A 27,199-nucleotide genomic window follows, 5' to 3' on the forward strand; every position below is an offset into this window, starting at 1 on the left:
CCTAAGTAACGTCCAACTCAGAGTAGCCCAATGTGGAATGGATATTAAAGGTGGCAGCAGGATAATATATTAAGTCTCAGGGACGAGTTGTGAGGGAGGGGGGCAGGAAACCCACCTTGTCTTCACGCCAACTCCAGCCCAGCGACAACCACCAACCTGCACGTTCAACACGCAGGGCAACGTGAGGGACCAAGCTTTCACATGAGACGTAATAGAAAAACATTCTTTACTCTGCAAGTGTCTTTACAAATATATATTTATATATTTAAGCCCGTTTCAGGCCATAAAAGCCCATAAAAAAAACACAACCAGTACCTTTTTGAACAAGAGAAACTGCGATCCAGAACTCTGAGGTGAAAGACTCCCACACAAGGGCTGCTTTGGCGCTTCTCTGAAGGCCTCTATTTAGCACATAAAACCATCTTAAAAATCCCATCAGCCTTTTATCTGCAAGGAGGGGCACCATTTTTAGCCCACCTTTACTACTCTCTGTATGAGGTAAAGTGGAATCATTTTTACATGATCACTTACTGCTTTAAAAAGGGGGTATTGTATCCTGAAGACCAGCTTTCCCAAAAAACATTCGTGAATGGGTTAAAAAAGAGTAAGATGCCGCTTGTGGATCCAACCACAATGTGCTGTTGTCTCAAAATAGAAGAAGTTGATACTAAAAAGCTATTCCAGATACATACAAGTAACAAACACTAGAGCTGGTCAGAAAGATTTCGTTTCAACATTGTTTTAAAAAGCAGGGAAATTTTTCTGCAGCGTGGCTTTTGCATTAATTTCCCCTCTCCTCACTTTTCTACCAGTTCCATATACCCTTCGAAAAAAAACCAAAAATCACGTGTCTGTTGTAAGAGTGCAAAGTCCATCCAAATCTCGTGTTTAAGTTCACTAGCACTACACTTTAAAAAATCCTGGTGGCAAATAAAAAGGTCTCGATTTAACTTAGCAAAAGTGATATCTAGAAAATATTCAACATCGAGAGGTCTTAGAAAAATCTTCAGACTACTAAAGCATTCTAAGGCACAGTGTTTCGGAAGAAGTGCTTTCTCCCTTTAGTGTTGCTTTATACACATCACGTGTGCGAGTCCGAGCGACGCGTGGAGCTGCGGACGTGCGCCGTGCCTCCTTCCCGGGCCGGGAATTCCATCTTCCGTGGCAGTTTCAGACGTAGGCTCCCAACGCAGCGTGAAATTCAGTCAGACATTGCACCAGCTGCTGAAACTTGGGTCTTTCCTCGGGGTCTAGGGCCCAACAGCAGGCCATCACCGCAAACCTGCAAGGCAAACACACGTCTTTAAGGGTTTTTTCCCAATCTAAATGATTCTGTGGGAGACACGACAACGCAAGACAGGCAACCACTGTGCCAGCCTGAAAACATAAAAGAGCATTTGCCACTAGAAACCCTGATGACTGGGGAGAGAAAAGGAGAAGAGGAGACTGAGGGGTGACTCATTCATGGTGATCAATATGGAAGGGCAGAGTGTCAGGAGGATGGAGCCAGGCTCTTCTCGGTGACAACCAGTGATAGGACAAGGGGCAATGGGTACAAATTGGAACACAGGAGGTTCCACTTAAAGATGAGAAGAAACTTCTTCCCAGTGAGGGTGGCAGAGCCTGGCCCAGGCTGCCCAGGGAGGCTGTGGAGTCTCCTTCTCTGCAGACATTCCAACCCGCCTGGACACCTTCCTGTGTAACCTCATCTGGGTGTTTGGACTGGATGAGCTTTCGAGGGCCCTTCCAGTCCCTGACATTCTGGGATTCTGTGAAAAGGAACCCTGCATCTTCTGAGAGATGATGCTGGAGACCCACACCTGGAACGATCAATAAATGTGTTGTGAACAGAAGCATCTACGATGACCTGAAAGGAGGTTGTAGCATGAAGGGTGTTGGTCTCTTCTCCCAGACAAGAGAAAATGGCCTCAAGTTGCACCAGGGGAGGTTGAGGTTGGATCTGGGAAACAATTTCTTCCCCAAAGGGCTGTGGGGCATTGGAACAGGCTGCCCAGGGCAGTGCTGGAGTCACCAGCCCTGGAGGGGTTGGACAGACGGAGATGAGGTTCTCAGGGACATGGGGCAGTGCCAGGGGTGCGGGAATGGTTGGACTCGATGAGCCTGAGGGGCTTTTCCAACCAAAATGATTTTGTAATTCTATGAGTTCGGATACAAGTTGGAGGCAGTCCAGGAGGAAGCAATACATAGTTCATCGGAAATTGCTAATTGCTCAACTCTTGTAAAAGTAGTTCAAAGGGTCTCTGTGGTAGGTTTACGTGGAGGGGATTTGGAAGAACACACAAGGCAGAAGGTAGAGCTTGTCAAGAGGATGGACCAGACTCTGTTCAGTGGTGCCCAGCGCCAGGGTGAGGGGCAACACGCACAGACTGAAACCCAGGAGGCTCCATCGGAACACGAGGAGAAACTTCTTGGCTGGGAGGTGCCAGAGCCTGGACCAGGCTGCCCAGAGCGGGTGTGGAGTCTCCTTCTCTGAGACATTCAAACCCGCCTGGACCGACCTGTGTGATCTGCTCTGGTGACCCTGCGTGAGCAGGGGGGTTGCACTGGGGGGTCTCCAGAGGTCCTGCAACCCAACCAGGCTGGATTCTGGGATTTTCTGTACCACTAGGATTGTGAATAAACAGCTCCAGCGCTGCCGTTTAACCCCGTTACACACAGCACTTCTGCGCAGCCTTGCTGAGAACACACATTCCCTCTCCCTACAAACCAAATGGCTTCCCACACCACAGCCCCACAAACACTCACCTAAACCCTCCCGGCCCCTTCACCTCCCTCCTCCCATCCTGCCGATCAACCCACTTCTCCCAGGGCTCAGAATAAGGAAGAGTTAGGTCAGGCTTAAGCGAAACTCAACAATTAATTTTAGTCCGAGTTCCTTGACGCAGGTCACTGAAGCCACACAAATACTTACACGAGGGTTTATCTAAAAGGCAGGGGAAGGCAAACTGGGCTCTTTCATTGATAAGCCTGGTTTAACAGGCTGGTACCAAACCAGCCATTTTATCCTCTCTCCAAAAACAAACACTTACAGTTCATCAGGGCAGTTGATGGGCTGAGCTATTCGATAGCCGTCCTTTAAATAAGCCGCCATCTCGAAGGGGTCGATATCGACGTACGGGGTCTGGCCCAACGTCATCAGCTCCCACAGCATCACCCCAAAGGCCCACTGAAAAGAAATAACGTGCAGCATTAGAGCCCCTTCAGACAGTCCACAAAATCAGTCAGGAGTAGGACTACACCAAGTAAGAAAGCTTTACATAAATACCAAATATATCCAAGATCAACACAACAACACTTTTTCTTGAATGGGAACAATTAAGAATCACAGAATGGGTGTTAAGTTGAATTATAATTAAAATCTTAATGCACTAAGCTTTAAGTGCTAAAAAATAATACTACTGCATCTTTCCAGTTTGACATTTCAAAGCACTTGATGAATCTAAGGAATATTAAACAGTAAACTCACTTTAAAAAAAAAAAATTCATTATTACATTTTACCTCTTCCAAACGCTACACAAAAGTTCTCAAAAAAGGTCTGTGAAATTCAAAGGTTCAGAAGCGCAGACTGAATAAAACTATTCCTTTTTAAAATCAAAGTCATCTGTATATATTGAGGATATGCTCAGAGGGAGGACTCAAATGAAAAATAAAGATTTCATCTATGTAAACCTGACAGCCAGATCAACATTCAACACATTGTTCAGCCACAAATACTTGCCGAAAGGAGCTTAAGGTGATGAAAAATCAATTAATCAACTCATGTACGAGCACAGTATGTGAAAAATGATTTACTGGCTGGTATGAAGAGACCCGAGCGACAAAACAGAGATGGTGCTGATACCGCAGGCGGATGATTCACCGCTGAAGTCACACGTGCCGCAAACATCGCGCTTTATTAAAAAGGGGCAGAGTTCTGCATGCCGCAAAAATATTCCTGGTTTTAAATCAAAATGAACCCCCAGGCAAAACCTGGACTGAGGGTTGCGGTCAGGGGCACCGCTGGGAAGCTCAGAGGTGGAGAGCGGCAGGGGCACCACCTTTGTATTCATGATTATTTTATGAATTATTAATATTTGCAGTTAAGAGAACACCGAGGGACAGGTGGCGGGGCACCTAGGACGTCAGGAAAAAAAAGGTGATTCGAGCAAAACTACTTTGAGAATAAAGCTATTTCTAATTCCATACGTAACGGCATAAGAACGGCAACAAGAGATGCAGAGCTTCGTGTCCAACACAGAGAAAAAAAACAATTAAAATCCAGCAGGAATTGTGTTTTGTTTTTCTGCACTTTGGTTGACTGATGTAACTGTTGGCAGAGGAGGGACGCGCTAGAAATATTTCAAGCCAGCAAAACCATCTTAAAGAAATATTAATACGTCCAAAAAGCAAGTCAGGAACAGGTGCCGACTGCATCTTAACAGACACCGCCTCAATTGGAACAGATTCCACCACCGATTATGTGTCACATGCATTTGATAACTAGATTTGTTCCTAGACAAAAACATATTACACCACATTTGTCAAAAGCGTCCAGGGAAACGCAGAGATGCTATTAGGGGCAGACAGTATCTTCTACACCCAGAAAAACAGTCAATTTTTGCAGACTGCAAAACTCAGCTACGGACGCAAAGTGAAGAGCTGGGTATTAGAAGCCGCGTCACATTTATCCCTATATAATGCAAAAAGGAGCTCTGCGTTAAAATAGCGTGGACTATATGCTGAATTGCGCTGATTTTCTGAAATGGTTGATACCGCGGTGCCTCCAGCCTAATAAAATTCTACATTTTATTGCCAGTGTTATGTAAGTTTTTATTTCCAAGTCCGGTCTTTATGAACAGTGAACGCTTTCGTGCTCTGGGTTTAAAAGAAAAATCACAAGAAATCAACATTTAATTGATCCCATTTAGAATTCTAAAAACATGCTATTACAGGCAACTTCTATTAGGTTTTATTACATTTCCTGCTCTGTCTTCAAGTTTGGTGCAAGACGAAACCGTGCACATTTTCCAAGAAGCACAGAAGTATTTCTGGAGCAGAGCTGACTCCTTCCCTTATTTTTTGTGTGTGTGTTTATGTGGCTTGAGCACTAGTAGAGACCATGGCAATGAGGTTAAAAAAAAAAAAAAAAATTGGTTAATGGTTGGACTCGATGATCTTAAAGGTCTTTTCTGCTGTTCTGGACAAATCACTGTTGTCTCTTCAGTGCCATGATTCTCCAAGGGCTGAAAAAAGTGCGTCAACAAAATACGTTTATAAAATGTGAGTAGGAAAAAAAAAAGGCAAACTTACCACATCGCTAGCGCTGGAAAATTCGTTGTTAACCAGGCTTTCCAGAGCCATCCATCGAACCGGCCTGTTCTCATTGTCCCCCAGGCAGTGATAGTCCATGGGAAAGAGGTCTCGAGAGAGCGCATTGTCCGTGATCTTCACCTGAAGAGCATCGTCAATGCTAATTTAAAAGAACAGAAGCATTTAGCGAACTTGGCGTTACGGTTTTGCAGAAGATATTTATGCTCAACCTGAAGTTTCAGACTCGGGGTTTAATTAAGGAGCACTAATTGCACTACGGGCATTTCGTCTAGATAAAGATGGGCTTGTTCTGCGATTACCAAGTAGTATCAAAAAATGTGTTTATTCTGCGTTAACAGATAAGCACGAGAAAAAGCAGCAGCCGTAGATTAAATAAAATCAAACAAAAATACAGTTAAAGCAAACAAACAACTCCCTTAAATCATTCCTCCTCCCTTGGAGATCCCCTATCAGATCAATTAAACTAATTTTAGTTACAGTACTTCTGTAGTAATAATGAGCCAAAGATTTAAGCAAAGCAAAATCTCGTAATATCTTGTTAAAGCAACAAATGTTATTTGTGGCCTTATCTCTAATCAAGCAATCTGGCAAGACATTTATACCTCTCAGCGAGAGATATTCATCCTGACTGTTGTCAGAAATAGGATATTGGCTACGGGAAACTTATTTTTAACCATCAAAAGATGACTCAAAAAAGCACACGGAGCCTACTCGTTTTTTCCCCCCTCTGGGACGGTAATTCACATTCTTTTGAACTTAAAAAAGTGTTTAATATAGCTCAATGGTCTCATAAATCTGACTTCAGAACATGGGTGAGACGTTGGCTTTAACATCTCATGACAAAAATATAGAAAAACCACTGGGTTAGGGGGATCGTAACAAAACGGTGTTTGCTGTCTTCTCATCTTGCCAATTATCTCTTTATTTTGATGGAAAAAATTAAATATCAAAGGCTCAATTTGTGCATTTCCTGCTTCACTATCTCAAGTACCTTCTTATTTACCCCATTTCTATGCACTTTCAGGTCAGTTAATCGCCCACAAAACTTATAGATCAGGAAATTTCCATATCTAATCACTCTTAGGAGTTCAGAGAAATTCCTAGAAGACCTGTCTATAAACAAATACGATACAAAGGGTCATTTTCCCGGGACTAGAGAGCTCTGACTTGCGTAATCCGTATGTCTGCTCCAACTGTGCCATAGAAATTGGAGATCTCCCCCCTTAACAAACCTGCCGAGACCACTGTGAGCCTGGCTCCCTTCCCAAAATTAGGTACATGGGTACAAGAACAGACCTGGGGAGCAAAGAGGTGGCAATGGCACAAATTCCTTCACAAAATCCTGGCTCCTGCACCTTCTTTTTCCCTTTAGGTTGGCCTAAGTTTCTTGTACTGCAGCACAGATCAGGCTCCTGCCCATATGTCACATGGAGAAGTGGCACCGGGTGCACTAGATCTTGATTTTTATTGCACGAGGCAATTAATTCACCCCACAGAAACGAGAGGTTCTCCCAAGGACATTTCCCTGGAGCGCTGCTGCTGATCTGTGCCTCCTGTGGTGCCGCTTCGACCTCAACGTGTCCACCGGAGCAGAAAAGCAAGAGGGATTAGGAAAAGAGTCCCTAAGGAACTCTATCCAACTGAGCATCTTTACATAGCGCAAGAGCCAGGAAAGATTCCGCTCGACTCACTCGGCAGCACTAAAGGGACAAGGAATGGATTTCACTGCTCCCTCTGTCCCAGAACTTCGTGGCAGGTGCAGTAGATAAATAATATCCTAAGACAAGCAGAAGTGCTCAAGTATGTCCCATTTTTTTTCTCCTAACCCCTGGGATGCCCCATCAGAAGCTCTGGTGGGGATGTTTGAAGAACTGGGCAGCACCTGAGAGGACCGAGTAGTTTTGTGGGGAGAAGCACAAAGGACAGAAATTATCACAACAAGGACCCTGACAACCCAGGCAGGGAAGTCGGTCCAAATTTCAGGAGCAGAATTACGCTGGCGTTGGAAACGTGACCCATATTTTACTATTAATTGCTGAGCCAGACGTTGCGAGCTCTCTGATGGACACCAGCAGCATGTCCACACAGCAGAAGGGCACGCTGGCCGTGAGACTGGGTTTCCACTTCAGGATACGTGGGGATAACCAAAGCAAATGCCCATCCAGAAGGGGCACAATATCCAGCAACTGCACCTTGAAGATATTGTAGGGGTGGATGATGCCTTCAGGATCCCAGGAGGTATTTCCAAGGGAACGCTGGAAAAAGTTGGCAAATAAGGAAAAAACACAAAGGTGGCAAAAAGTTGAAAGAATCACAGAATCATAGAATCATTCTGGTTAGAGAGACCCTCAAGATCATGGAGTCCAAGTGTTAATCCAACACTGGCACTGCCTCATGTCCCTGAGAACTGCATCTCCACGTCTGTCCAACCCCTCCAGGGATGGTGACTCCAGCACTGCCCTGGGCAGCCTGTTCCAATGCCCGACAGCCCTTTGGGGAAGAAATTGTTCCCCAGATCCAACCTCAACCTCCCCTGGCACAACTTAAGGCCATTTAGAAGACCTGTAGTGTCTTTATTTAACAGCATTGAGCCATGAGTCACGGCATCATAGAAACATTTTGGTTGGAAATGACTCCCCAGATCATCGAGTCCAACATTAACCCACTCCTGGCACTGCCCCATGACCCTGAGAACCTCATCTCCATCTGTTCAACCCCTCCAGGGATGGTGACTCCAGCACTGCCCTGGGCAGCCTGTTCCAATGCCCGACAACAAAAAGAGATGAAGTCAAAGAAGAGGAACGGAGACAATAAACCCATCACTGCTGCCTCAGCAACTGAGAAACCTGAAGATTCGGAAGCCTGCTCCAGTCTTTCCACCCTTGCACCGGTAGAAGACAAGGCCTGAGAAAACCCTGTAGGTATTGCTAAGAAAATTTTCATAAAACAGACAGAAGAAGAATCCAGCGAACGACTGGACCATGAGGAATTTTATTTTCTTGCGAAAAATAAACGAAGCGTCGTAGCCAAAGGAATGCAAGATGTGCATTCATCCCAAGTGACCCAATGGGGTCATAAATGAAATGATTTATGATGAAGCAGAGCACATGAAATCTCAAAAAACACCTCTAATAGCCAATTTCAGCTTAACGACTTCATATTCGTTATTAGTTCTGTTACCTCCTTAGTGGTAATCGATAATTTGTACATATGTAAGCCAGAGGTTGCTTCTTTCTCCTTTTCTTTCATTGCTAATTCATTAATAGACCTGAACACGTCCTTTGGGAGGGAAGGCGAAAAGGAGAAGCGTCTCTCCAAATCAAGAATGTGAATTCAAGGCTTCAAACATGGTCTTGAACTCTGAAAAGTAACTGTGTTACTTGAATTACGACGTTATTTGCAGCTGTTATAGACTAAGCTCATGGACTAACTGTGGCTTTAGGTATTTTCAGATGTTAAGTTTGGGCAGAACCCCCTATTTTATATTTTTCCTCCTATTCAGTATGAAAGCAGGTAGAGAATGAGCACAGTTGGTCTCAGTGATTTGGTTTATAAAATGACAAGCACCTCCAACAATCTCTACATTTTGAGGACATATTCCAGTCAGAAGATGGTCTCAAACGCTACTTTGGCATTTCTACCATTTTTAGAGCTCACTCCTATCTATCCATCATTCAACAAATAAAAATCTACCAGCAATCAGAGCCATTAGGCTATTTTTTTTTTAAGAAAAAAATGAAGAAAACCTATTTCATACAAAAATCTATCCATTGGTACACAGCCAAAGATATTCCAAGTTTTGAATCAAGTTGAAGGGAAGCTTTAATACTTTGCAAGCCATTAAAAAAATGAGAGACAAAACCCAGCAAAAGTGTTGAAGATGAGGATATTCTGCTTTTTTAAAATACCACAGTTTCTGGTTCACCTTATGTTTACAGAATCACAGAATGTCAGGGGTTGGAAGGGACCTCGCAAGCTCATCCAGTGCAATCCCCCCGCTGGAGCAGGAACACCCAGATGAGGTTACACAGGAAGGTGTCCAGGCGGGTTGGAATGTCTGCAGAGAAGGAGACTCCACAGCCTCCCTGGGCAGCCTGGGCCAGGCTCTGGCACCCTCACCGGGAAGAAGTTTCTTCTCATGTTCAAGTGGAACCTCCTGTGTTCCAGTTTGCACCCATTGCCCCTTGTCCTATCACTGGTTGTCACCCAGAAGAGCCTGGCTCCATCCTCCTGACACTCCCCCTTTCCATATTGATCCCCATGAATGAGGTCACTCCTCAGTCTCCTCTTCTCCAGCTCCAGAGCCCCAGCTCCTCAGCCTTTCCTCACACGGGAGATGCTCCACTCCCTCCAGCATCTTCGTGGCTGCGCTGGACTCTCTCCAGCAGTTCCCTGTCCTTCTGGAACTGAGGGGCCCAGCACTGGACACAATATTCCAGATGAGGTCTCACCAGGGCAGAGCAGAGGGGCAGGAGAACCTCTCTGACCTACTGACCACCCCCTTCTAATCCCCCCCAGGTCCCATTGGCCTTCCTGGCCACAAGGGCCCAGTGCTGGCTCATGGTCACCCTGCTGTCCCCAGGACCCCCAGGTCCCTTTCCCTACACTGCTCTCCAACAGCTCGTTCCCCAACTGATACTGGAACCTGGGGTTGTTCCTGCCCAGATGCAAGGCTCTGCACTTGCCCTTGTTCTATTTCATTAAATTTTTCCCCGCCCAGCTCTCCAGCCTGTCCAGGTCTCTGGATGGCAGCGCAGCCTCCCAATGCCAGCCGCTCCTCCCAGTTTGGTGTCATCAGCAAACTTGCTGACAGTCACTCTAGTCCCTCATCCAAGTCGTTAATGAATATATTGAATAGTACTGGTATAACACATTGAATAGAGGAAAATAAATTCACTGACAAGACCACTCACCTCCAAATTTGGAGAAAAAGCAATGACTGGCATATTTTGAAGTAGGGATGGGGTGAATTGGACAAAGCCCATCCTAGCCCTTGCTACTGATGTAACTTTACTCGCCGAGTACTTACACGCAGTTTCTAGCAGCCAGGTCTTTGTGAATGACCTCCCGTCTGGCCAGGTAACTCATGCCGCAGGCGATCTGAATCGCCATATGGACAAGGTCCTGCTGGGAAATTGCCTGCAAGAGCAAAAAAAGTCCATTTTAACCCTTCTTACAAAGCTTTTTTCCACTTTCTGTTCCTCTGGAAACCAAGTCGTTTTCACAGAAATGGCAGTGAAAACTCTCGTGGCTATTTATTGCGGAAAATTAGTATCAAATGCCGTTGTTGCACCTGCTTTTACTACTTTGCGGTCCTAGATAAATTAAATCCTTGCACATATTTATACCCTGGGTTTGCTCTTCCATTTCTACAGTGTTCCAGAAATTTCAGCATGTAGGTAGACACACTGAAGTTGCAAGATTGGGCTTGAAATAAACTAAATCCTAAACTAAAACGATAATGAACCAGCTTCTTATTTAACAGGCTGCTATTAAGAAAAAGAGCCATGTATTATTTCAGAAAACTCAAGGTATTTGTCGAAGAGTTCTATCTTCAAATAAGTACGTAGGACAGCAAACGTCCCATTTTTTGATAGTTAAGTATGGTCGTTTCACACAATACAGATTGTAAATGCCATTTCTGCTTAAATTCTTGCAGAGGGATATTAGTGCATTGCATAGGGATTTATAACTCAGATTAAGCAGCAAAACAAGTAAAAATCAAAGCTGAAAGATCCCAGCAGCTTATCACAACTTGTAAACTAATTGCTGGTTTGAAATCTGGTACATAACGGGGACAAATGGTGACCTCGGAAAACAAGATTTAATTTGGTGCTGCATTTAGTCTGAAGCCAGAAGCCAAATCAAGGTGAAGTCCAAGAAAAGACAAGGTAATCTTAACAGGAGGGAGAGTTTTACTACGTATACACACCCGCCCCTAAACACGCATTCAGATTTTTAAAAATAAGCAAAATATATTCTCATTTAGGAGTATTTTCCTTCTGACTTCTCACGAAACATGTGCAGCAGGTTCCACTGAAACACGGCAAAGTTATGAATGCTGAAGAGCACCCACAGCAGTAAAAATAAAAAAAAAAAAGAAAAAAAAGCAGAGATCACTTCCTTTAGTATCTAAAGTTAAAGAAATCCAGTTATTTTACTTAATAGCAAAACTACAGCAGCACCTTAGAAGTTTAAGAGTACTTTGTGCATGCAGTAAAATAATTAAGAACTACAGTAATTAAAGGGAAAAATCTATTAATTATATTTAGTAGAAAAAAAAAAAACAGCAGTAAAACTGAATTTTCCCCATACACAGTTTTTCCTTGTGTATTATAACTTAAATCCACAATCATATACTGTTTTCTCTATTTTTTCTTTTAATATGTGTTGATACGCCAGCTACTCCCCTAATCCGAGCCTAACTCGGCTTCACGGCCTCCGAACGTCCGCGATGCCGCGGCCAAGAGTATTTTCCTCCTATGAATCAACACAAACCCTTGCCAGGGAACCTGTTTGCCAATTCCTCCCTTGCCCCAGCAGAGCAGGTGAATACCACAATTATTTTTTATTTAAGGCCCGTACCCGGATGATAAGCCAAGCCTAAGTTTAAGGTGTGGATTTGGGGCGTACCTGAGGATTGTTGGCCTCCACCAGCTTGCACTGTCGCAAGAAGAGTTTAAGGTTCCCCCAGTTCATGTACGGTAGCAGCACCATCGGTTTCTCTCCCTCTTCTATACAGACGTGGGTGATGGGGAGCAGATTCCTGGAAAAAAAGGGAGAAAAATTCCTCATTTTAGGAAATTCATATTGGAAAAAAAGTACTTCTCGATCCCTAAACACATTCAACAAAAGTAATTCAACATTAAAGCAAAGCATTCATTTAATCTTACAGAGCACAAGGTCTCCAAATAACAGGCTCTAGACATTTAAAAAAAAAAAAAAAAAAGATATTTTATTACCTTCCCATTAGGAAGAACTGCCCAATTTTTTCATTTGGTCCAAAAGGGCAAAAATAAATTTCTGTGAATACAGGTTATCACTTCATAGAACCGTAGAATCATTTTGGTTGGTAGTGACTCACAGGATCACTGAGTCCAACCAGAACCTAAATCTGGCACTAACCCATGTCCCTGAGAACCTCATCTAAACGCCTTTTAAACCCCTCCAGGGTTGGTCACTCCACCCCTTCTCAATTTATATTTAATTTATATTAAGCAGCAATAGATCCTCAACTTGGAAATGTATCATTCTAAATGCAACTAGAGATATAAAGGATACAGCTCCACTACAGAGTGGGGAAAAAAAAAAAAAAAGGTCAAAATATCATGTTTGATCCACTTCAAAACGACAGAACAGAAATTTTTAGGTTTAAAATCAACTAAATATTAAATTGCAGAAGTAGCTCAGGAGTTTGATCCTCCTTGTGGGTCAGATAACCTCTGTGCTATATTGCTTAAACACCTATAGTATCAATACATTGACGCGTAGAAGCTTGAAATAAACTGTATATAGTTCCAATTTTTTTTTTTGTTTTTAACTGTATCTTCTCTTGAAAACACCTTAGGAAAAATTTCAATGAGTTATAATGATTTTTTAAAAGGGAACTTGGACGTTTCCTGTTGTTACTCAGAGAAGTCTGACAGTCAGGTGTCACCCTCAACCAAGAGAAAGGTCCCGGCTGCACAGAAAAAAAAGCTTTTTGGACTATTTAAAGAGTTTAACTTGTAAAAGGGAGGATAATGCCTGATTTTGAATGATGAGAGGGGAGTTGCTTCATTTTGTTTCCATGTTAAGTGTGTTTTCCCCAAGGACCTGCTACTCCTCTTAGTAAAATAATCCTGTGTTTTAGGCAAAGTCTTATCTACAATAATTCTTAGACAAGCTTTTTTTAAATCGACTGTAGAGTAATAATTCTGCTGGAACTATTCTCAGTTCCTTCACATTACCAGTAAAATGATCAATTACCAGCCCAGGCACTCGACAATGAGCGTAGGTTTCTTTTCACTCGCGTCCTGGCCAGTAACAAAGATTTTTAAGGCCAATTCCAGCCTTTAAATCAAGCTGCAAAACTGCCACTAACTCCAGCTGTTTGGAGCGTTAATTTAAAAACCAACACATGCCTCCAGCGCCTTTTTCAGCAATAATAAAGGATGTATAAAATTAATATCTACCCATATTTCACTGCAAGGTTTGGAACACCGAACCAAAGACTTTACCACCTTCCCCACTATTTGATTTTACTGACTATGAGGCTGGAAGAAAAAAAGCAGCTTACAGGCACTTTTGCAGTAAGCAGCATATCCAGAGTTTTGTATTTTAAAAAAATACTTTTGGTTCTTTAAAAAAAATTCAAGCGTACAAAACGTTGTTGGGTTCTGGAAAAAAAAAAAAAAATCATTTTCTTTCTCTCTAGGGAGGTTTAAGCAGAAATATTTTCAGGTTGCGTATAGTTTGTTTATAAGGACTATTTGGCTTACCTGTGGTGAAGTCCTCTGAGTTTACAGCTTTCGGTCAGCATCATTGTCACCTGCACCTCTGAGGCTTGATCTAATTAAAAAAAAAAAAAATAAATAAAAGAACCGCAGATATAACTTTGGAAACAAATCAACACGTTAATTAAAGTTTGGTCCAGATCTGCAAGTCAGCTGAGGTCATCTGAGCACAAACAGAACTTGTTTGCTTACTTTTTAAAAGTGGAATTTAGAACACCCCCCGAGGTGCGAGCCAAGTTTTAGGGCGCATTTCTGCTTAAAACAAACGGGGCGAAGCTGAAAAAGGAAATGGAAGCCGGTCCGGGTGCTGACAGACAGTACTTGTGGCGCTTCCCGACAGCCTCGTTCCCAAAAGATACTGGTTTGCTGCTGAATTACCAGTATGGGCTTCTGCAGTTTGCTTCCACGCTGATGGAGATTGTTCCTTTCTACATTTACTTATTCGCTGCTCTCTACTCGAAACGCTTGACTCTCGGTAACCTTAGAAATGTTTGCTGTTCTCTTCCCTACCTTTCAAAAATAATATAAAAAAATGGAAAAAGCCCAACACATGCACAAAAAAAGAAAAAAAAAAAAAAAACAAAAAACAAAACCACAGAAATTCAGAGAAAGCAAAATACAAACCTAAAATTCAAGACTCCGATAACCCCAGTAACCCACAGCAATCAGAACATCTACTGGGCAGAAGCATTGCCTGTAACCCCTTCCCTACAAATATTTCAATATTTTCCAGGGTTTTTTGTTGGTTGGTTGGGTTTTTGTGTCTTTTTTTGTTTTGGGGGGCTTTTTTGGTTTCGTTGTTGTTGGGTTTCTTGTATTTTTTTGTTTTGGTTAGTTGGTTTGGTTTTTTATTTTCTTTTTTCCCCCCATCTGGGGGCAAGATGTGCCAGGGCAGCTGTCGGTGCTGTAAATCAGAGCTCTCCCAATCCCTCCCAGCTGCGTTTTCTGTCCCTTCTCTGTGCCAGAACTACCCCTGACTCTCTTTCTTAATTGAACTTTAGCCCTGCAAAAGAAAATGTGACTTTTGAGTGAGTTAAGAGCGAAGAATGCGGTCAGTGGAGATGAGGACAAGGTAGGGAAGGACACACAAAGCCCAGAGGGGGAGCATGGGCTCCCTCCATGGCAACGGCAAGCTAAACAGATCGGCTCCAATTATAATTTTAATTCACAAATTGGCATTTAGTCCTCCAGATCTGCTGGAAGTGGAGACAGCTTCAGGACCTGCAAGGCACAAAACATTGGCTGGATTGAAAAAAAATTCCCCCAAGATGGGGAAAAGAACGATGTCCCAAGGCAACCTCCTTCAAAGGCAGCTTGGGGGAGATGAAAAGCAGGGATGCCTTCCCAAAAGGCACTAAAAAAGGAGGAGATTGGGAAATCGAAGTCGTAAATGGTGAGCTGGCAGGATGGCAGAGCTCAGAGGGTTGTGATCAACGGTGCAGAGTCTGGTTGGAGGTCTGTGATTTGTGGGGTTCCCCAGGGGTCAGCGCTGGGGCCAGTCCTGGTCAACCTGTTCATCAGTGACCTGGATGAACAGACGGAGTTGCACCCTCAGCCAGTTTGCTGATGGCACCAAACTGGAAGGAAGGGCTGACACCCCGGAGGCTGCGCTGCCATCCAGAGACCCAGACAGGCTGGACTGGGCAGAGAAGAACCTGATGAAGTTCAACAAGGGCAAGAGCAGGGTCCTGCACCTGGGGAGGAACAACCCCAGGCACCAGTACAGGTTGGGGGGACCTGCTGGAAAGCAGCTCTGCAGAGCAGGACCTGGGAGTTCTGGTGGACAACAGGGTGACCATGAGCCACCAAGGAGCCCTTGTGGCCAAGAGGCCAGCGGTACCTGGAGTGCATGAAGAAAAGTGTGACCGGCAGGTCAGGGAGGTTGGAGGTTGTTCCTCCCCCTCTGCTCTGCCCTGGTGAGGCCACATCTGGAGTTGTGTCCAGTTCTGGGCTCCCCAGTTTAAGAAGGACAAGGAATTACTGGAGAGAGTCCAGCAGAGGGACACAAAGATGCTGAGGGGTCTGGAGCTTCTTTGTGCTGAAGAGACACTGAGAGAGCTGGGGCTGTTGAGCTGGAGAAGAGAAGCTGAGAGGGATCTGATCAATGGGATCAATATCTCCGGGTGGGTGTCAGAGGATGGACCAGACTCTGCTCAGTGCTGCCCAAGGCCAGGGTGAGGGGCAACGGGCACAGACTGAAACCCAGGAGGGTCCATCGGAACATGAGGAGAAACTTCTTTGCTGGGAGGTGCCAGAGCCTGGACCAGGCTGCCCAGAGCGGGTGTGGAGTCTCCTTCTCTGAGACATTCAAACCCGCCTGGCCCGACCTGTGTGATCTGCTCTGGTGACCCTGCGTGAGCAGGGGGGTTGCACTGGGGGGTCTCCAGAGGTCCCTTCAACCCAACCAGGCTGTGACCCTCTGATTCTGTGATGCAGGTTGCAGGCAGAGGCACTGAAGCCTCAGCATCCTTGGAGAACCCTGAGGAGCATCACCCAGGCTGGAGGGACCAACACCCAGCGCTCCAGAGACACCCAGACACAGAGATGCCATGACCTTAGTGACAATTACAGCTGCGGTATATTATAGAATGCATCGAAACGGTGCATTTCCTTGTGTATTTGGTGAGAAGTGCGTCAGGTTCTTGCAGTGCAGGAGATATTTAGGTACTGGTGAGCTGAAGCTTCTGGTTTGGACTCCAACAGCAGGTCCAAACTTCTGTGCAGCAACAGCACTCATGTGTTTTACGTGGGATGAATTTGAGACACAGAACACAGACTTCAACAAGCTGGTAAACATGAAAAACCAAGATAGCACCTTAAAATGAAGTTACACAGGCATGAATGGCTGAAGCATCCAGCTCCCAAAGGGCAAGAAGAATTAAAAATAAAGCTGTAAAAGCAAATTATAAGAAGTCAGAGGAGTTGCCAGCAGGCTATTAGTCCACAGCTTCAGGTTGAAATCCACTAATTAATAGAACTCAAAGGCCACGACCTCTTCAACGCAGCGACGAAGGGAGGGAAGAGATTACCAGGCGTGAGTTTAAGCCGATTAACTCACTTCGTCTCTCTTTGGCCCTGCGCTTGCTTAACTGGTTTGATTTTAATTGTAACAGCCACCATGCAATAATGTGAAGCTCTAAATCAGAGACGACTTAAGACCGGCTTTAAAAATTGACCGAACGAGTTCATCTGGTTTGGACAACGCATCTATTCATCTCCTCATGCCTCGAGATGACACTCTGGTGCCGATGCCTTTCCCTTTCCATCACGCAGGGTGGTTTTCAGCAGGTCACTGGTAATTTTTATTGTTTTCTCTCAGCTCGGAGACGCTGAAGTCGCTGAGCACCCAAAAGGACGATTGACTCCCATTCAAGTATATACGGAAATTGAAATCTTATCTCGTGAAACAGTCCCAGCATCCGTATTGTGTTTTCTTATCAATATTATTTCCTTGTTTTCTGGATGGAAAACACTTACACAGCACCAACAAATTCACCCCACTCAGAACAAACAATAGGTTAATCCTCCTCTAGCTTAGTCAGGTGCCAATTTAGAACAACCACACAATTTGATTATTGTGGTTTTGTACGAGACGCAATTCAAAACAGCATATAAATCACCACTTCTTTGAGTAAAGGGAGTAAAAAAATACCAAAATAATGCTACTGCAAAGGTCACCATTGCAATTAGACTTCCTGTTATGGCCATTTTCTTTAGTTACACAACAAAAAGTACATTTAAACAAACTCTCAGTCACATTTAGTAGATCACTCTTGAGCATCCAACAGACAGGTCTTCACAGACTACGAAGATGGTGACTTTGGTAAATAAAACCTTTTATTGTGGAGGACCTGGTGAATCTGACCATCCTGCCCTGAAAACCCTTAAAAATAATCCAGGAAATCCACAGCGTTTCTGGCTTTGACAGGAGAAACCCGCAGTCCCAGCGGGTCCGGCTCGGCGAGATGTTTTCACAGGGACGCGCTAAAGCGAATCCTCTAAATCTCATTTTCCTGCTTGGGCCAAAGCGTCACCCTGCACCCAAACCAAATCTCTAAGCGTTACATGTGAGCAAACACACGTGGGCATTTTATTCACGGAATTGTTTGCGCAGCCACACAAAACGAGACCTGGGGAAGGGTCTTGTCAAACACGCGGCTGTGGCCGCAGGAGTTTGCGGCTGGATTTTTCTGTTCCGGATCTGTGAAGTCATTTGATACGAACACAGCCACACACACAGCTGGAAAGGGGGGAATTGGGGGGAAAAAACCTCCCACAGAGCTAGCAACCTCCTAAATCAGCTTAAAGACACAACAAATGAGGCCGTAGTCTACCATATATTAAATTTGTGCATCAGGAAACAGCCCCGAGTTAAGTCAAACACTCCAGGGCAAGGCAGCAAGGGCTTGTTGCACAACTTCTTCAAAGCCCTAAAAAAATTAAAAAGCTCAACTTCCCTCTGAGATATTAACGCTATTTGTGATTAAGGACACGTCAGCGCTCAACAATTCACGCCTGATGATCGCGAGCCAGGTCAGAGCTTCTTCGCCCTGAAAAAGCATCATTTATTTTATAAGGTTATCACAAACCAAGAGCTGAGCAACCGAACAGCAAAGGCTTCAGGTCGCAAAGGATTTAATATCCAGTAGTAATACTACATGCTCATTTAGGACCAAAAAAGTCCAACTTTCAGCAAGTGCTTAAAAACAAGACTATTTGCGATAGATGTAAATGCATTTGAGAACTATGAAGATGCTTTCAAATCTCCGGTTTTACCCTTTCCGTGCCAAAAACCCGCCTGTGAAAGTCCACCCCGAGGCGCCGAGCAAGAACGACTCCCAGCAGCTTTGATACGGCTGCAAGTTTATCTCATGTTACGCTATTTGTATATAGCCAGGCACAATGGGGCTCTTGGCACTACTATTTTTATATAAGAGGCTAATCTCTCCCCACAATTCTGGCAAGCGTGATATGCGCTGAGGCCTTTCCCGGTTCACGGGGAGAAAACAACAACCCACCTATTTGATTTTCGCCAACTTCTCGAAGTCCGTCTGCAAAACTGCATTTTAAAGCCTTTGCTCATCATCGCTCGACTGAATCACTGCATCGCTCACGTGAAAACACCCCCGGGAAGCCTGCGATGACACCAACGCTGCGGCAATTTGCGCCGATAACGACTGCGGAGCATCACGCTCCGCGATCGCCGGGTGGTAGCACATCGGAAAAGAGTCACTCCACACCTCCAATTACTCACCAGAGATGAAAAGCAGCAATTATCTGGGTATCGCAGTGGGTTACCCGATTAGCTGGATGCCTTTCAAGAATAACAGTTCAAAGTCAGACCTCCTAGAATCTCCAAACAGCAAAGCACAGCGTTGCAGCTTGAAGACTTTAGATCGTAGCACGGTCACTGAAATCTGTTTAAAAATAGGTTAAAAGGAACGTAACCAAAGGTTTCAAAATTGAAATAGGTCATTCCAGAGCCCTGTCATAGCAATTTCTGTCGGCTCTACTATCAGAGGCAGCTCCACAACACTATAGCTGGGAAATCTAAGGCTTCCGAGAAACACATCTGACAGAAAAAAAACTGTTTTACCTGAAGCTTTTCTCACCTTTGGACCACTTGTAACACCTTGTTCCTGTGGGAACTTCTGTCTCATTTTGCAAGCTAATACTCCTCAGTATCAGACCGCTTACACGAGGCATTTTCTATTAATGTACAGCTACCTGTGTTCACAGACCCTGTGTGACCCTCCCCAAACTCATGGGCTTTGCCAAATAGGTTGTGACAAAATCCACAAGGTAAAGTTGTTGGTGAAAAGCACAAGGGCAGCTCCCCGAAATTCCACAGGAATTGAGCACGTAGCACCAGAACTGCCCTAAATGTTCAGCTCCTAGTACCAACACATCCTTTTTAATTACGCTACTTCTGCAGGGCAATTAATTTTGCAAACTTTCTCCCAAGGCAGAATTCAATCCCAGTTCAAAGAGAACACGTCTGGGTGACGCTTTAACCCTTCCGCACAAATCTTTGGGTTTTGGAAAAAATTCAGCACTCGCAGCCCGTCCCGAGCTCACGTCTGTTGTACACGACGTTTCTAACGCTGCCAGCGGAGATTTGTAGAACTACCCTTCAACGGAAGGATGAGCGGCGTAAGTAGTCGTGGCCGAATCTGCTTTTTTTATAGGTTAAAAAGTAAAATACACGGTAAAATAGTAGGAAAGTAAATACACAGAAATATTTATGCTCTCACATCTACCTGCTTGACAAGGCAACCAAGCATCCCACAGAACCCCACTCTCCTGGATATTAAGATATATCGATACGAACGCAAATAACAATGGAAAGAGGTCGCGACACAGGATGCTGCGCTAAGTCTTGTGAAAATTTCAACAGAGAGGATTTCTCCTCCGATCCCAATATCAAGGCTATTTATATTGAAATGTTTGTTTCCACGCCGCAACCACGTGAGCTCATTTTCCAAAGCAAGGCAGCCGGCGTTCGCAAACCCAAGCCTGATTTTAATGAATTCTGGAGGTGATTCAACGTGACACCGCTAAAAAGGGGAACGCTACTCTGGGTTTTCCTACGGTATAAATACACACGCAATTTTAAGCCACAGAAAAGGGCAGAGAGACAGATGAGTTGGGGACAGTGCTATTTCCCCCCATAACAACAACAGGAAAAACCAAATAGCAACAAGTAAATGCTCTTTGCTCAGTAACTCGTTTCACTTAAAATGAAGCTGAAACTGAGTAAATTTGAAGGGAAACTGGGGCAGAGAGACAGAAATGACTTAGTGTTTCAAAGTCTTATCAACTGATAAGGCAGCAGCTAACAAATTATTTTTTTTGTCATAAACTTTTCTTCTAAAGAAACAGGATCCCTATGTTCTGATTTTGGGTGCTTAAATAATTTTAACTTTAATACCATCCATTTAAGGCATAAACTTGTAAATATTTTCCCAAGGCGACGTTTTTAAGAATGAACGGCCCAGAAAAGTAAATTGAATGTAATTTAAAATTGGTACCTTGGGAATAACTGCATACGCTCCAGGTTGCGGGATATGTCTAATACGAACAAGAAAACTGAAAGTCATTTAGTGACCTATGATGATACGAACAAAACTCAAAGCTTCATTAAAATTAATAAAATGATGAAGTGTTAAGAGTTAAGCTTCACTTACACTATAACTTTGTTTCCAGTGCTTTTCATGGGTGGTTTGTTTTCAAGCACTCCTTCCTCGTACATAACAAGAATTTTAAGTGGTTAGAAAATGAAATGGAAGCAGGCAGGTTATCTTGAACAGCACTATCGGTTGTTTTGGCCCGAACATACTAAATGAGTCAGGGCTCTGCACAACTCAAAACTCGCTGCGTATGTTCCCGGAATAACACAATTCCATTTGTTTTGCAAAGAGTTTTCTCCTTTGCAGGAAAAGCACCATTAAACAATATGTTCTTGAAATCGAAGGTGAAAACTCTGTGTTTTCTCCCTCTACTGACACAAGATCTAAAAGATTCCCATTCTGTGCCATGTAGAGGCAGAAGAGATCTGTCAATCGCTGGCAAAGAATGCAACGCCAGCTTGGAAAAAACACGCCAACCGAGACACTTCCCAAAGGTGAGAGTGATTAGAAACCTCCTGTGGGAAGGTGAAGCGTTACAGCCTCATAAAACAATCCTACCGTAGAGCAAGAAACACAACGAAGAAAGAAAAACCCAGTGACATCTGATCTTCCGAACAAAGAACTTATTCAGGTTGTGTGGAGCCACGGATTCCGATATCCCAAATACAGAACAGATAACGTATTCTTCTTCTTACTGGTAACGAGACACATCTTGCATCTTCATGAAGGTCCATTTAAAGAAAGAATGGACATGAATTACTTTTACAACCATGATTAGTGAATTAATACACAGTGAAAGTGTTAAATGCAAATAGAATAACAAGAATCTAGAGAAAATACAAACAAGTGGCACAAGCCTAGGGCTTGTGATCTTTGTACTCCCCACGTTATTAGAGCTTCCAGAAAGTTGCCTCGAATTCTGCCAACTGATACCCATTATTTTCTTTTACGCTCTCCTCTTTGGCACAGAGCACCGCATGTAATGGAAGACTTGGGCATCCAGACGCACTCTAAAGCGTCAGATGGTACAACACGGAAAAAAAAACCCCACATTATAAATTAATGTATTTCATGAACATGCAGGTCGAAGCTTTGTCACTCCCCAGGGCATGTTACAACTTTTCTCTGGAGCGCGTTGCAGTCGGGTGAAAGAAAAAACCTCTTCTAAGGGATCTGGAGTGAACTTCTGGCATTCAAGGATGAATTCTGCCCACAGAGTTTATCTTTATAAAAGATGCGGCGTTGAGATTTTTTAAGAGAAGCGTCTCCAGTTTTCAGTCATATCGATGTACAGGCTACAAGCAGCCACTGAATGGGTTGAAGAGCACTTCAAAGACTTAACGCATGGTTCGGGTAAAGACCCCAGCCAAATTCTGCGGCACAGGAGGAACTCACCGACCAATGCTAAACGAGCAAACTCCAATCTGTTTGCCACTTGCACTGAAGTTGTTTTATCAGAATCAAGCCTGGCCTTTGAGAGCCTGACTCAGTAGGTCAATCCCATCTTAAAGAAAATAGGGAATACAATATATTCCTGGAAACAGCTTCTTTCGCTTACAGAGTTTCTCAGGACAATGGGAGGCTGGGCCAGGCTTTCTTGGGTTTTATTATCGATTCTTTAACAGCAGATTGCTTCAGAAACAAGTGATAATTCAGAAAAATCAAAGCTGCTTCATTTCAGCGCTGTTGTGGTTCCTAATAATGCTCAATACTTCAGCAGAGGGCTAGAAAACACCCGGGAAGGGAAGCAGGTACTGCCCAACAGCCAAATATCTTCCGTTTCTGATCTTTTGAGAAAAAAAGAACCAACCTCAGGGAGTGGTGAAGGAAATCACAAAGAGGCAAACACACAGGGCTGCAAACACACTCCCAAGAGCGGGGAAATACAGATCTAACTATTGGCTGATGAGCACGTCAGCCACGACTTTGGTCTTCTCCAGGATACAAGAAAACCAATGGCACGTTCCCCTCTCTCCACGTTATTAGGGATTAACCCCTCCTGAAAGGCTGTGGATCTTCTAAATGCACCAACAGTTGAAGGAGGACACAAGAAAGAAGATATCTATGCTGATGTGCGCCCGCTGTTACATCTACAGCGCCACTTTTCCTCATGTGACAATGATCTGAGGGCTGGAAAAAGGCCGAGAGACTTGGGGTTATCCAGACCGGAGAAGAAAATGCTCCAGGGAGACCTTATTGTAGCCTTTCAATACTTAAAGGGGGCTTATAAGAAAGAGACTTTTTATTACGGCCTGCAGTGACAGGACATAGGGCAACGGTTTTAAACTGAAAGACAGACTGAGGTTGGATATAACGAAGAACATTTTTTACAGTGAGGGTGGTGAGACACCGGATAGTTTGTCCAGAGAAGCTGTGGATGCCTCATCACTGGAAATGTTCAAGGGCAGGTTGGACAAGGCCTTGAAGAACCTGATCTGGGTGAAGATGTCTCTGCTCATGGCAAGGGGGTTGGACCAGATGATCTTTAAATGTCCCTTCCAACCCAAATGACTATGATTCTAATAAGAAATTCTAGTTTGGGCACAAGTGTACTGATCACACTTGCCATGTTCTCCTTCCAGAGGGTGTCTTCTGGTGGCAATTCCAGATTTAATTCCAGAGCAACTACCCCAATGTCAAAACAGCCAAGGAAATATCTTAAGGTTCTCAAGCTCTGATCCTGGTGAAAAGGGGTGTTTTCCCTCTCAAGAAGGTTATTCTTCCTCACAGCACCTGCTGAAAGAATTTCAGTTCACGTTTTTCAGAAGATCTGAAACACCTCGCCCCACCTCCCCATTATTTTCTGTCATTCGGGGCACCACTGGACTTCATTTTACCAATTTCTGAGTGCACCGCTGAGTAGAACAAGACAGTTCTGGAGCAGCTCGTACTTTTGGGGGGAGGTAATTACAGACAAAGCCTTTTTTCCTTGTTTCTTTTCCATGACCCCCAGGCTCCTTTCTCGCCTTCAGCAACAGAGATATTTAAGTCAGTTTAATAGTTCTCATACCCATCTTGCTTTTGTGGTCCTGCCCTACTCCTGTGTTCGTGCCAAACCAGCAGTGTGTGTGTGGTCACAGAATGAAGGAGATCAAGGAAAAAAAAAAGTCTGGTTAAGAGAGAATTTTTAGCAGTTTTATTGGATTTTTTTTCCCAAGCAGATTGAATTCCCAACTTATTACATGACCCAGCTGCACCCGCAGCCATCACAGCCAGGGTATAAAGATGAAGCTGCTTAATATTAGCCCTGCCAATGAACTGCTCTAAGGAGAAGAGAGGATGTTCATACTTATTTTCCTAGCAACATTCTGCTGCCCAAACCAGTATTATTTCACAGACAAGTATCAGCAAAAATCCATTATAAACTTTGTCCATTTAGATCCTTTTTAAAGCTGAGAAATTCTCAGCAGACAACAATCATGGGAATATTATTACTCCCTCGAGACCACGCTCCAGTTCACCGCAGCCAACAAATCTTTCACTGCAAAGGGAAGGGCCAGAGAAACCACGATGCGCGCGGTGCCAAAGACAAGGGAGAAATGCAGCTTTAAGAACGGGCTGGAAAACCCATTTTGGTAAAGCAATTCGATAAGCGGTGACGGGAGGCAGCTAAATTAAGATCTGTTCTCACCAACGTTGTCTTGTCATTTAATCTGACGCTATGAGAAGTGAGTGTGCTTGAGCAGCGCTGTGCAGATGGCAAACTGCCCCAGCTCACAACAATTTTGGGGCACACAAGAACTTTTTGACTCTGAATCAGGGCAGAGAACCACCAAATAACTCCACAAAGGGGATGCCAGGTTAAGGTGACAATGGTGAATGATGTCCCAGGCTCGCGGAATGTGTGATAAGCCTATTGGGAACTATATGAGATAAAAACAAAATCATAGTCGGAACTGTTTGGCAGGGAGGGGCAACAGAAGAGGGCAGAATTCCGGAAAAGTTCCCAAAATCCCAGAAAGAATTGAGGATGCTCCTTTACTTCTTCCTGGAAGTCACTACAAGAAAATATTCTCCTTTTTACAAGACAGCCACTATTTTGTTACGGCTGTGACTGCTTCAGCAGACACAGTTCTAGCTACCACCACCCTGCTAAATGATATTAACAGCGACCAACATCCTGCCAAGGGGCAGCACATCTCCTTTTCAGAGGCCATCTCTGGGCTCAACGGGGAGGAAAAGTGCTGCAGAATGGAAGTGTACCATCCCCTGGAGAAATAATGGAAGTATTTTGTGACTGCGAGAGTAACTGTCGCTCTGAATGGAGGAATGAGCAGGAAAAGGGGTGGCAACAAGTCCTCCCTGTTCACCCCTGCGTGAATCCCACCGGCAGAAACACAAGTGGTTGTCCCAGAGCACAGACCAAGCTCTGCTGGCTGACTCGGTGCTGAGACAGGTTTACTCACGGGTTACTCTGCCCACAAAGAGCTACTACACTCTCAGTACTCACCCCGCGGAGGGACTTTAGAGCTCAGGTGTATCAGGGTTTGTCAGGCAGGACAGGAGGCTGATTACACACTGTGGTGATTACTCACAGCTGGTACCTGACTCACAGTACCAACAACCTAAATAAACTTGTTGCATCCATTCTGTCACCTCAGCCAAGAGACAGCCCTTCTTCCCCATCTGGGATCTCACTCCTCCATCTCCCTCTAAAACTGATCTACTTCGTGCAGGACGACCTTTCACAATTGCTAAAAATGTACTGGCCATCCTTATGGCACTGCTAATGTTGTTCAAAGCGGTTTGTAATTCATCTTCATCACCTTACACAATAACCCACAACCTCTCCTGATCCGCTGCTCCATCTCTCCCCATGTTCTCATTGCCCTTTATTCCTTCTCCACCATTTGGCAAGTCTCCCTCATGCATCACAACTCAACCCCATGCTCCCAGGCATTACAAATCCAATCCAACTTGATTTTTTTCTCCATACAATCCCAATTAAACCTAGTTTCCACCCTGCTCCTCTAAAAGAACCACATTACTGTCTCATAATTTGAAGAGTGCAAAAACACAAGTCTGAAAGCAAAGCAGCGTTACTGTTGTCTTAATCGGAGCTCGGCTTCTTTGACCGGAGCATTTCAAAGTAAAATCTGTCTTGGAGTGACCGTTCGGCTCCACGTAGGACTTGTATTCCTATAGTATTCCCACAAGCTTCTGATTGTGAGAGAAACACACCAGGACTAATAGAAGGTGGCTTTCTTTAAGCAATATATTTTTCTTAAAAATGGCACAGAATAAATGGGTAGCAGAAAGATTCAACAACAAAATTTAGCAGCTTCACCAATTCCCACCTTCCTCTTTAAAATGAATATCTTTAAAAATTTCTAGCCAGGCAAAAAAAAATTTAAAACAAGTCGAAATTCTCATAGAAGCCTAACTTTTTTTTTTTTTAAGAAAGAATTAAAGAAGTTGTAAAACGAAAAACCAAAGGCAATAATACACCCAATGAAATGACAAAAGTAACTGGCGAAGCAACTACTGTACAGGGAATTCAGCAAAACTGTTGTGAGCTACTAGAGAACTCTTCCAATGACGTGGAGACGAAGGAATATGTGTCGGATATATTTAATATATATGTAATACAGTTTTCATCTATACTTACCTTGTTGTTTCTTAAATCTGTCACAATTTATGTCCAGCAACATATTTCTTGAATAAAGATGCTATATTTGTATAAATTAAGCTCCAAATGATAACTCTCGTGCTTCAGTATCAAAGTTTAAGGATGGCAGAAGCTACTCCCTATATTTTGTACAGCCACACATGTTCATAAAAGATTTTTAAGATGCATTGCAGGTGACTTTTCCAGCAATCTGAAGGATTAAAGGCTGGGGATGCAAAGAACAATGATATGTGTGGGGAAAAAAAACACCCGATTTTTTTTTTTTTACTTAGGAGAATAATAAGCAGAAGTATTCAAGACGCAGTAACTGATGGCACTGGCGGAGAACACACACATTTTTCTTCCATATAAGATTTCTGTTCTCTCTGGCTGAAGGCAGCATCCAACTTGCTTTGGATTTTACATAATAGCCATTTGCATATTTTGGGGAGGAGGGGTTTGTTTTTAAAGAGATTTGATACACTCCGCATATACCACAATCCAAACTGGACATAAAAAACCCCTCTTTATGTGAACGTACCTTTAACAGTTTTGACAAAAACTTGTTTCTCTTTACTGGGGTCTTTTTCTTCTATTAGAATCCCATGGAAAATGCGCCCAAAGGTGCCTATGA

General features: G+C 43.8%; 1 protein-coding gene across 2 annotated transcripts in view; it reads right to left on the reverse strand.

Moving 5' to 3' along the window:
• Positions 1–235: 235 nt before the first annotated feature.
• RYK (receptor like tyrosine kinase) overlaps positions 236–27,199 on the reverse strand; it is a 59,266-nt gene continuing 32,302 nt past the window's right edge. For both annotated transcript variants that reach the window (XM_065639928.1, XM_065639927.1), the window contains exons 9-15: positions 27,107–27,193; positions 13,813–13,882; positions 11,966–12,098; positions 10,362–10,471; positions 5,312–5,471; positions 3,051–3,187; positions 236–1,282 (exon numbers count right to left, since the gene is read on the reverse strand). In XM_065639928.1, coding sequence (XP_065496000.1) covers positions 1,171–1,282; positions 3,051–3,187; positions 5,312–5,471; positions 10,362–10,471; positions 11,966–12,098; positions 13,813–13,882; positions 27,107–27,193 — 809 coding nt within the window. In that variant the 3' untranslated portion in view covers positions 236–1,170. The remainder of the gene's footprint in view (positions 1,283–3,050; positions 3,188–5,311; positions 5,472–10,361; positions 10,472–11,965; positions 12,099–13,812; positions 13,883–27,106; positions 27,194–27,199) is intronic.

The sequence above is a fragment of the Caloenas nicobarica genome, chromosome 8 (assembly GCF_036013445.1).
Source record: "Caloenas nicobarica isolate bCalNic1 chromosome 8, bCalNic1.hap1, whole genome shotgun sequence".
In the NCBI taxonomy this organism is placed as follows: Eukaryota; Metazoa; Chordata; class Aves; order Columbiformes; family Columbidae; genus Caloenas; species Caloenas nicobarica.